We start from the raw sequence: 12,356 nt of genomic DNA, 5'->3' as shown, positions 1-12,356 counted from the left end.
CTGGCTAACCTGCTGCTAATTTGCCTGATGTCTTCTGCTGGTTGCCAGGCGGCCAGCTTTGCTCGGGTATGTATGAAATATCTATTTTATTGACAACCTGTTTAACTGTGTGTTGCATGGCCTGCCCAGGTTTTAGACATACTTTTAACCCTAAATGCATCTTTTAACATTTTATTAAGGTCTGCGTCTGTCTACAAGGGACAATGTAGATTTATTTGTCAGTTTTCTTAAACGTGGTTTAAGAAGACATTAAATTAAAGTTGACCCTAAATCTCGCTACATCTCTTTGGCGTCCTCTGCTCCTCCGTAGTCTGGTGGTTTGGCAGCGGATAATTGTGTATCTTTTCCCAGAATGCAGCAGGGTGAACAGACTGTGGCTGGGTGGCTGCTGTCTTTCAGTATCCTTTGGGCTCTGTGCAGACATCTCACTTCACCGAGGTCACTGGTGCTCTGTAGATGGGAACCAGTGATGTTGTGGGCAGTTTTAATCACCCGCTGTAGAGCTTCCTGTCATCGGCCGTGCACGAACAACGCCAGTTTGTGATGTTTCCAGTCAGTATGCTCTCTATTGCTCCTCTGCAGAAGTTAACCAGGATCTTGCTCTGGAATTTAGTCTTCCTGAGTTTTATGTAGACAGGAGTGTGTGTCTTTGCTTCCTTCTTTCTAAAATCAACAATCAGCTCCTTGGTTTTGCTGACGTTGAGCAGTAGGTTGTTCTCTGTTCACCACTGACAGATTGTTGATTTCCTCCCGGTATGAACTCTCATCGTTGTTTGTAATACGGCCGATGATGATGGTGTCGTCGTCATACTTCACAGTAGAGGTCTCCTGATGTCTGGGAGTGCAGTCATGGGTGTACAGTGTGAACAGGAGGGGGCCGAGCACACAGCCCTGGGGGGGCTCCGATGTTGACCACTAATGACGAGGAGGTGTGACTGCAAATCCAAACTCTCTCGGGTCTGCATGTGAGGAAGCCCAGTATCCAGTTGCAGAGCGTTATTCTGAAGTTTTCCAATCAGCTTAATGGGAGAGATTGTGTTGAATGCTGAGCTGAAGTAAAAAAAACAGCATCCTGATGTAACTGTTCTTATTCTGCAGGTGAGTGCCTTTTCTTGTTGCTATTCTGCATGTCTGCATGTTATGCTCAGTTGTGTGTCCTTGCTTCGTGCTGCGTCCATGGCTATTTGTGCTAAATTGGGAGTTCCTGTTTGTTTGTTGTAGCTGTTGCTGTCTTTATGGTGTCCTGCTGCCATTATTATGTGAATTTGATCATTTTACAGGTTCCAAAACAGCTTGCCATTTACAGGCATGTTAATTAATGTGTGTTGTCCTTATAAGTAATATAAATGAAATGATACTGAGCAAACTATGCGCTATGACTGCTAATCAGTGGTGAAAAGTAACTTAATACATTAATTTAATCACTAAACACTTACTTTTACTTTATAAGAGATTTCCATTTATGTTACTTTATTTTACTATTTATAAACAAAAAAATTATGATTTACTATTACACATAACGACAAAACTTTATTGATCCTTGGGGGGAAATTCCCAAGTCTGTAGTACATGAAGTGAGCTCCAATGTCATCAGTTGCAACATTAAAATGATGAACACTTTCATTAATTTTCCAAAGCCTTCAGCCACCACAAGGGTTTAGAAACTAATAGAGCAATCTTAATGGCTGACCTCTGACTTTCGTAATATATGAGCAACTGGCTCCGTCTGGTATAAAGAACCCAAACTGTCCGTGACTGCCATTTATTTTACACTTTCTGTGACCCAAATTACAAAGAACAATGAATGGACTGGAGGAATAAAACACGAGAGGAAATGTTGAGGTTTGCAACACTATAAATAAAGTTTATATTTGCAGGATGTGGACACAGTAAAAAACACACACACACACACACACACACACACACACACACACACACACACACACACACACACACACACACACACACACACACACACACACACACACACACACACACACACACACACACACACACACACACACACACACACACACACAGGCCCTGGCCCAGTTTCTTGGAAAGTGTGATGAAAACTCATTTAATCTCCAGTCTCTCCTGTCCTTGTTCTCTATCTGCTCACGTCCTTGGATCTTTGCAAAAACACTTTCACTAAGAGTCTGAGAGAAAAGCATTGGCAAGCATTACTGAATCTTTATTAATTTAATAAACTTAAATTAACAGCTTTGTGTTGGAGCTTTTTCACTGCCAATGTTTTTGTAATCGCCAGTTCTGCTGTTGAAATGCTGCTGTTGTCAGTGGACTAATTATTGTCCAGAAATGGGAATCATTACCAAAGTAAACTGGTGGATGAGTGATGAGGTTCAACCTGGAAAGTTTAGGTTTTCATCCTCCTCCTCAAGGAAATGCAAAAAGGGCTTTGGCAGCAGAGTATATAGGACGAAGAAAGTGCCGACTCAGACCTTAATATGACAGAGACAAATCACAGGAGCTGAGTCATTTATCGAAGAGCTCCTTCATCATCAATAAAGTCTGATCTTGTCCAAATTGAAATGAACTCACACAGAGCGCTAAAATAAAGAATGAATCTGAGCTGAAGGCTGCTATAACTCTGTTTTCTCCATGTACGCAGAGTTTACCTCATTAAAAGTTGCCAGTCCTTCTGTCCACTCCTCTAAACTCCTGTGTGTAAGAGCAGGGCCTGAGCCCCGACTGTGGCGAAAAAACCACGACATAAACGAAGTATGAGACTGTTTATTTACCAAAGTTTTAAGCATCCATTTCATCTCAGCTCTGTGTAAGAGTCTGGCGTTTTGCTTTCAGTGTATGCTGTTTCTCCGCACTGCTCATAGGAGAGACAGCCAGCGGTGCAGAGCAGACTACAACCACCACGCCACTCAAAGTTCAACAAAAGCCACGTGAGCAAAAAGCCAACATGACTAACTTACTAATGAAGCATAATCCGCCCAAAAGATGTGAGAACGACGATAAAGTCTGGTCTTGTCCAAATTGAAATGAAGTCACACAGAGCGCCAAAATGAAGAATAATTAGTCCAGGAAATAGGACCACAGTTGCAACACATTGAAGTTTAGTTTTCTTTATGGTGAAAAGGCAAACAATGGGCTCAACAATGTCTTAAATTCCTCTTATATTTTCTCTTATTTTCAAGAAAAAAAAAGATAACTCCAGATGCACCAAACATTCTTAACCACCCAAATCTGCTGAATGATGAATCCAACATGATCACAAGTAAGCTGTTAGCATATGAAACACCCCCTAAATACTATATAAGAGCCGGTGTTGTGCAAAGGCTCTGACAGATGCCCAAGAACAGAGAAAATGTGTCAAAACAAAGGCTGCAGGAAGAACTTCTGCAGGTTTCCCAGAGCATCATCATGTGTATTACAGAAATATTGAAAACCCTGCAATGACGAAACATTTGCTGTGTCAGCAGCAGTGGGGAGGAAGTATTCAGATGCTTAGGTAGAAATACAAATACCACACTGTAAAAGTACGTAGTTATTAGCTAATGTCTTGCAGTGAAAATGTTACCTTAGTAAATGTATGTAGGTACAATCAATGATAAAAGTTTGCAATGCAGAACATTTTTTTATTGATTGAAATAAAATACATACTGACAAAATATTAATAATTCATGGAAACAATCAAAAATAAATTTGCTCATATATCCCTTGCTGCATGTGGTTCATGATTAAAACAACTGCAGAGGTGAAATAAAGTAACACTAATCTCTTTCTAAGAATATCTTATCTAAAAACACCTCTTATGACTCAGATAAACCTTACAGCCAACAAAGTACTCGGTTCACTCCAAACAGACAATAACCACTGTTTGCAGGCTGGACAACACCTGTAATGCAGCAACACAACACTTACAAAGTGACAAACACCAAAATGACTGATTATTCAGTTGCTGCAACTACAGAGTGAACACCAGCAGTCTCTGAATCCCAAAAGCAGCTCTGAGAATATGGTTTGACAACAGCTTCTGACACTTAGAGAACAGATTATCTCAAAATCTAGACTTTAAAACCAGATTGAGAGACATTAATCTGCTAACTGCAGTAGTCAAGATTGTACTAAATCATAGAAAAAAGTTTTTAAAAAAAATTCCTCATGATTTAGAGGATTTTTTTGTTGTTAGTTGTTTTTTAGGTTTTTTTATGTTAACACCTTATGTTGTAAAGCAGACATAGTCACATGTGTTTCGTGGGCCGTTTCAATGCATTTACCATAAAGGTCAGAATACATGTAATTTTAATTAGGAAATGTTTCAATCTAACAATCTATTTCTACATCACTGACAAATTTGACCTGGCATGAGCTTATACTGAACTGAATTTTGTACTTTTGTTATATTATCTGGCAGAAAGCAACAAGATAAACTTTCTCTCACGTGCTGTTTTATAAGTGTGTAACGGTATAACAGTTACAATTATTATTTGTGTTGTTTTTTATCATTTATGGCTGAAAGCAAATAATGAAAGGGCTAGCAGCTTTAAATAGTGCAATTAAATAGTATTTCAAAAATCTTGTGGTAGACTGTGTTGTATAGCAAATGTCATACCAGTATCCAAAGAATCATTATATTACGTTGTGATGAAACTATTGATTTCCACCTCTAGTCAGCTGCCAACATCCTCCAAACGTGACTCTGACTGTCAAACATAAAATCATGTTTTCGAAGGTGTGTGCTAAACCTGCAGGATCAAATTTGTCAGCTTGCAGAGCTACGGCATTCAAATGGTCAACTCTTTCTGCAGTAATAAAACTTGATCACACTTAACCAAACCAGTAAAACCTCTGAAAGTCCCTGTTCCTCCCCGAGGCTCCAGAGCCCAGACTTATGCCCTGCAGGTGTAACAATGTCTGTCCTGTGAGGTGAAAACTTCTGAAAACAGATTTAATAACAAACTTGGAGAAAAACCAGCTTTAATTGTTTTATTTGTCCACATTTCATTCTTGTCCGTCTTGCTGATCTGATCTTGTTTTTATTTACCCAGTATGTTTTACTGACTTTAACTGACTCTGTTTTTGTCTCTTTTAAGCGTTTCCGAGTATTGTGAAAAGTGATCTATAAATAAAATGTATTATCATTATTATTAAATGGTTGTAAAATAAAAGCATCAAATAAATGCATCCTGTAGTTAACACAATCCAGTTAATGAATTCAGTGGTCTACACTTCCAAACAGTCGACAATCAACTGCATTATCACACAGTGAAGCTGGCAGCAACCACACACTGCAAAGGTGCAGGCTATGTCCCGTGCTGCATCCCTGTCCCGTGTTCCCCAAGAGTAAATTTAATATATTCAGGATTTGGACAACACAACATTTAAAGACATTGCTGTGAAGTGTGTATTTTTGATTGCACTACATTATTTCAATACCTTTAATTATTAGTTATGTTGCAACTTCAGATTAATGATAAAAAACAAATGAATTATGACTTATTGTTATTGGTTAAATCCACACTAGCAGAACATAAAGTAATGAAAATGAGCTCCACCTTTACCAGCTGCAACATTAAAATAATAAACATATTATAATTATAATCCTATAATATAGATATTATTGTCAAATGGGCCATTCTGCATAATGTTTTTGGTACTATCAGTATATTTGATGCTAATACTTGCAGGACTTGTAACCAAGTACTTCTACAGTCTGATATTATTACCACCACAAGAGTACTTGTTCCACCACCGTTTTTTAAACTGGTGGTGTCTCAAATTTCTCTCGTTCCCAGCAGAAAACTCAAACTGTGTGTGATGGTTTTAGTCTGAGAGAAACAGCATATCAATACTGAACAGCTTCACCATGAAGCTACTGCTGCAACCAACACACACACCCTGATGCTATTAGCTGATTGGACCACCCACACACTGCTGCTGCAGTGTGTGTGTGTGTGTGTGTGTGTGTGTGTGTGTGTATAAAGGACAGGAGTAAAAGGAATTCCCAGAAGAGACAAAACCCAAAAGGGTGGTATTGTCAGTAAATGACAGAGGAGAAGGAGGTGGTATGTGTCTGTGTGTGTGTGTGTGTGTGTGTGTGCGTGCGCGCGCGCGCGTGAGTGCATGCGTGAATGCGTGCATTTGTCAGAAGCCCCTTTCAGAAATTTGGCTGCAAATATCAATCATTTTCATTACTGATTAACTCACACATTATTCTTACAAATCACCAATCTATTGTTTGATTTGTTAATCTGTTAATTCATGTTTGCTGTTTAGACCTTCATCGATTTACTGTATTGATCACGAGACGAGATCCGTCACAACAAGCCTGATTCAGCTCAGCATGTTACGGTGACTGGTTGATCACACTGTACATTCGCTTTGCAGTACTAAGCAAGATGCAACATTTTGGAAAAACCAAAAACCTTATGATTTAATTGGAAAAAAGTTGGATGAAATGCTGAACAGCTGGACGTGAATCAGTCGCTATGTGTCATCAGACAAACATGTATTAATATTTAAAACACATTTTTCCTGAATACAGAAGGATTGTCTTTTTTGAAAATTAGTTTTGGTAAGGTTGCAGGATATCAGGAAAACACACAAAAACATTGTTGAGTATTGTGATGATGATACATGAGAAAATATTGAGGTATATTCTGCTTTAGGTTTGCGCTGCTAACACAGACCCCAAACAACAAACAGGTTACACTGAATTAAATTTTTAAAAAGATAAAATGCAGTGGTGTTGATAAGTTTTCAATGTAGTGAGGAACCAAAGGTGGTCATTTGAGTGGGACCCCAATTGTACTTTACTTGAGTTTTCTTTTTACTCAGGGCTGGGCATTAAAACGATATCAATCGCAAAATAACTTTTCCTCGATTGAAATATGAGACGTACTCAACAGAATGTTGATAGAACGCATTCCAGCCGTTTTTTGAATGATAAATAGCACAGAGGTTTGACAGAAGTTGAAATCAGAGTCCTGCAGTCAGGAGAGTTTAGCCTTTTATCAGCACAATGTGCTTAAATTTACCTGAAGTTTGTTTAAGATGGAGCTTTTCATTTTTATATAAATCTGGAAAGTTTAATAAATAGGAGCAAGCGCAGAATGCGTAATCCAATTAAAGTCTGTCTGAGGCGTGCACATGATGGAGGAAATCGACTTCCAGTCGAATTACCTGGGTGCATTCGTCCAACTTAAAGAAATTAAATTTAGTCCGATTTCAGTTGGACTGACATGTTTACATGTATTTTGAAAGTCCAGTTTAAGTCGGACTAACACAATAATTTGACTTTTTCTGACATCATGTACACGTTCTGAGTAATGCTGATTTTATTCATGCTGTTAATTAATCACAGTTTACACAACTTCAACACAAATCATTAAGGAAGGCGCCACGACTTCTCAAGAAACCCTGAAGCTACATGAGTCCTTCTGTCACCAGAAAGTGAGGCACACTTCGTCCATATGTGTCAGAGGCAGCTATGCACAATTTATGACTTAAAAACAATACCCCAGAGCTCTTCCTCAACACCCAGATCACAATCACGTCAGCAAGACAAACCTCAGCACGTACTGTCTCAGCAGTGAAAACTGGCTGGCATTGTTTACGTTTTCTTTCATCAGATAAGTTAAGTCTGTTCCTTTGTGGCTTTCAGATAAATTCAAGCTGCCAACAGACCAACAATAACATTAACAGCAGCACCTCACACGAAACAATAAGGCTGTGTGTTCCTCCACACCCAGAAGGTAACAGCATGAACTCATAATCAACCAGGAAAAAACCCAGATTAAAAAATATATTTATATATTTTGGTACTTTGTGTCACAAGTTTTCTACACTGAAATATTACCTGGCCTCAGATCTGCTGTTTGGCAATTTATTTAAACAAATTCATTAAGGAATATGCAAGCACAAAACTGACATTAAAACTAGATTTCATACAGGGGTTCATTTCAAGACAGGGTCTCAATTTGTGTCTTCAAAAATATCGTCACTCATCTTATTTAGGCTTTTGAAGCGCGTTTTGTTTTGTTTCTCGGAGGCTTTCAGGGTTCCTATAGCTCAAGGCAAGTTAGATTTAAGACTTTTTATATGCAAATCGGAATTAAATTAAAGACAAATTTAACGAGCAGACATCAGTATGCGGGCTTCCAGTAACTCTTAAATTGCACAAATTGAAAATGCAAATATGAAATACGCCGAATGGAATCACGCCAATTTCGGAAAAAAAATCCCATTTATCACCAAAAAAGTTTTTACACTCACATTAACGGTATTTCAGGTGATTCGTCAAAAGCCATATTTTGCAAAACTGCGATGGAAACACTTTTTAGTCTTTTCTAGGTCACATGATGCTGTGGCTATGAGCTTGTCAGTAGGAACTGGCTCCCTCATGATGCAGCAGGAGCTGCAAGAGCTGTTATCGCATCACATAACTCTGAGAACTCTTATTCAGTGTTTTCACTGGTTTAAATAATTTGGTCTGTTTGGTTTGGAGAAAAGAGACCTCTGCAGACAATTTGGCTCCCAGGAAAAACCTCCTGAACAATTAACACTGAAGAAATTAACCAGGAGAAGTTTAACCTGCAACTGTCACTGCTAGATGCCAGTAAATCCAAATATAAAAAATGATGGTTTTTACTTGATATATGATTAAAATCAACCAACAACTTTGGGTTCGAACAACACTATACGCAAAAACAACAACAAAAAGTTATTTTTTGGGGGGTTACAATTCATAAGCACTTATCGTAAATGATTATTGGTAAAATGAACGATCAATTAATCGATTAACTGTTGATGTTTTTTCAAATCGTCAAAACTTTGCTTATTTCAGACAACACCAAATGTGTTTTTTCCTCAATCAAAGCTCACAGCAACATATTGGTTATAATTTGACAGCATTGCATAGCCTATCCACTGATAGATTACATGTTACATGTTTGACTAAATTCTTAACAACTGATTAACCGATCATCAATTATTTGTTATCATCCCTAGTTACTATATACTTATTATATATAATTTATAATATATAGATTTACATTAAAATTGAGTAAATTAATTCTTTATGTTATAATAAGCTTGTTTTTTATTATTTAATTTCTTCTGCTGCAGACCTCACTGACAGCCTCTGCAGGTACTACAGCCTGAAACCAACACATCCTGGTTTAGCTAACGCGGCTAATACCTAGCATTTGTGTAAAATCATTCTAAAAATCAGCTTAACAACATTAACATTTAAAACCGCTAATTGACTTCACAATGTAACTAAACTTGACTTAATTTGGCAGAAAATTAAGCTAAATGAGCAAAAGCCCAATCACGTCCCGACTTGAAGGTAATTTTCCGTCACGCCATATTCCATTTAAAAAACGACAAAATAAAGTAGGCACTGCTGTTAAAGACGTATACCTGCTTAAAAAACGACCTCAAGTCTGTAAAATACATCGCTTGGGTCTATTATACAAAACGGCATGACTCCAATGGACTAAAAACTTACAATTCTTAATCACTAACTACATTATCAGGTGTAAAGTTATCAGTTGATGTTAGCCATCTAATGTCTTAGCTACAACGACAGAGGCGCGATATAGTTTAAAAGCTTTCATTATGAGTCACATTTTAAAGCCGAATTTCTCAGAGGATAAACATGATGTGAAAAATATCTTAATTTATGTTGTAATTTTTAATATAAGAGTGTCGGCGGTAACGGCACACTGAAGTGTCAGATTTTGGACCGGAGTCCGGCGGGACGTTCCGTCCGCGGTGAGCAGGGTGACAGCGACGTTCACGTAACATAGTAAACAAGCCAACTTAGCCTCGCAGCTAACGCCTGCTAACTACGCTAACGACGTATCGGAAATGGACAACATTTTCTGCCAACGCCAAACTAAAACTGGACACTTGGTCGTGTTACGTTGATATTAACAATGAATGCACCAGCTAAAAGCAAAGCGCCATGTAAAGGCAGCGGTTATCGTTACGGAGCCTGACAAGCCCAGGGAAGGCCTCTCTTCCTCCGGGCAGCTCTCCGCCTCCTGCCCCCGTCTCAGACTCACTTACCCGGGTCGAGGTGATGTCCATCATGACCTCCTGGAAGGCGGCTGTCTCCTCGGCCTGTCGCTGGGTGTGCAGCGCTATCTTCTCGCTAAACTTTCGGGGATTGGAAGCCCCGGACCCGGTACCCGAGGTGGGTCCGGGTCCGGGTCCACAGCCGCCTGTACCCGTCGCAGACATCTTCACCGAGCGGACGGGACGACTTGACGTAGTGGAATGATTTCCAGCAGAGAGGGGCGGGAACCGTAAAGAGCGCTCACTCCGCAACGAATTCTGGGGACCGCAAAACGTGTCAGTGTGAGCCGTCGGTTTCGCAATAGAAGAGCACCGAAATGTGTCCTTAAATTACATTTTCAGACTGAATACTAATTGTGATCTAAACAGTGACACAAGAATGATTTAACCCTTAAGAACTGTTTGGAGCCATTAACGCACTTTTCATTCTTCTATATATGTATATATATGTAAACAAAATATTATATTCATACTGTTAAGTGCAAAAAATGCACAACTGAAACTCATTCAAAAAGCAATTTTTTGGTCCCACAGCCATCAAAGCATAAAAACATGCATTGTATTATTTCTGGGTGCCATTCTGGGCTTTTGGCTTGGAATTTGTCATTTTTACTATTTTCCACCTTCTCATGTAACTTTTTAATTTATTTTATTTATTTATTTTTTTACTAGATTTGAAAATAAATGCTATTTCAACTGTTGGTACATGGTGCAGTATTTTTAGATAAATAAAAATAAAAATTACTACTAATTACAAATTACTACTAGCATGTAGAATATTGAAAATAATTTCTTCATTGGCTACAATATTGTTTTACATTTGTTTAGCCTATTTTATGAAGCATTAGGCATGACGACAAGGCTTTGGTTAAATTTTCATGTATTTTATTTCACTGTTTTTGTATGAATGTACATTTTATTTTTATTATTTTATTATGTTTTTTTAATTATTTTTTTAAGTCGTGTAACTCAATGACATTTAACTTATTATAACAGATAATAGCTTATTTTTTTGTTGACTTTGGTAAAGCTTTTGACACAGTCAAAAACATTTCCATTAAAATAAATAATAACTTTATTTACATAGCACCTTTCAGAACACCTGTTTCAAAGTGCCTCACACACAGACACATATTACATAGCACAAAACAATTAAATTTACAGTCAGCAAATATAAATAACAATAACAAAACACAACAAATGTGACAAAAATAGATGACAGAGGAAACAGACAAAATCATTTTGACAAATTAAGAAGGATGCCAGAAGACAGTCTTAACAGGCGACTTGCAACAAACGATAGTTGTGTCATTAGTAAGACGAATTTAATTTTATATATGTTTTAGATGAATTCAAATTCTGTTCCAGAGATACAAATTTCACATTTAAATTATGCACGAGGTTTGTAGATGTGTGTCAGAGCTGCACAGTTTGGTTTCCATGGTAACAGCTTCTCCACTGCAGCATGTGTGTGTGTGTGTGTGTGCGTGTGTGTGTGTGCGAGGTCAAATAGGAACAAGGCGCGTGGGCGAGGTGTGAACGCCCACTCTCAGACACAGAGTGCAGATCTGTTTGTCATTTTTCACACGTGGAGTGAGTCATTCTGTCTTCCGAAGACGAGCTTTGAGTGTGGTGGTGAAAGCGGCGGCGCGCCCCCTACCGGCGGACCTCCGCCACCGCACCGCTCGACTTCCTGAGTTTATCACTGCGGCTGTTTCAGTGTCGTGATTAAAGTTTGAGTCTTTAATTTTCCGTGTAGTTTGGGGTTGAACGCTTTTAAGGCTTTTAAAGCTTTAAATCAGAGGAAAGTGAACAAAACTGTAAACGACAAAGAGCAAGGTAAAAAAAAAAAAAAAACCCAAAACAAAACATGTATGACAACGTTAAAATAACTTTAACTATAACTACTCTAACTTATTTTTAAAATTATGTTGATTTCTTATTGTCCAGCTTCACTGACAAAATTTGATAATTAATTAATCGGTTTGAAGACTGTTGAAGGTTGAGGCCAAATTAATAAAAATAATGGGCTCTTTACTGCTGCCAAACCATGTTTTTCTGTGTGTTTAATGCTAATTAAGAAATAAAAAGCATTAAAAGCATTAAGAAAGGAGGGTATTCTTCCAAATATATAAATGTAATTAATTATTAAAATATTTTTTTTTAAATCTATATCTTTTAAATATTTGAGTATAATAAATAATAATATATCATTATTATTATTATACACCAACAATAATAATGATGAAATTATGTTGTTATAATTGTTGTTGTTGTAATGATTGTAACAAAGCCGG

The 12,356-nt window shown here is 37.8% G+C and overlaps 1 protein-coding gene across 3 annotated transcripts in view; it reads right to left on the bottom strand.

Moving 5' to 3' along the window:
• LOC121945439 (CREB-regulated transcription coactivator 2) overlaps positions 1-10,284 on the bottom strand; it is a 46,274-nt gene extending 35,990 nt beyond the window's left edge. The window contains exon 1 of one of the 3 annotated variants that reach the window (XM_042489596.2): positions 10,051-10,284. In XM_042489596.2, coding sequence (XP_042345530.1) covers positions 10,051-10,224 — 174 coding nt within the window. In that variant the 5' untranslated portion in view covers positions 10,225-10,284. The remainder of the gene's footprint in view (positions 1-10,050) is intronic. The other 2 variants (XM_042489597.2, XM_042489595.2) reach the window with 2 other exon arrangements.
• Between the last annotated feature and the right edge of the window lie 2,072 nt (positions 10,285-12,356).

Source organism: Plectropomus leopardus, chromosome 11 (genome assembly GCF_026936395.1).
Source record: "Plectropomus leopardus strain MGB_pleo_1.0 chromosome 11, ASM2693639v1, whole genome shotgun sequence".
Lineage (NCBI taxonomy): Eukaryota > Metazoa > Chordata > Actinopteri > Perciformes > Serranidae > Plectropomus > Plectropomus leopardus.
The sequence above is the reverse complement of the archived record's forward strand: the minus strand, read 5'-3'. Positions and strand labels throughout refer to the sequence as shown.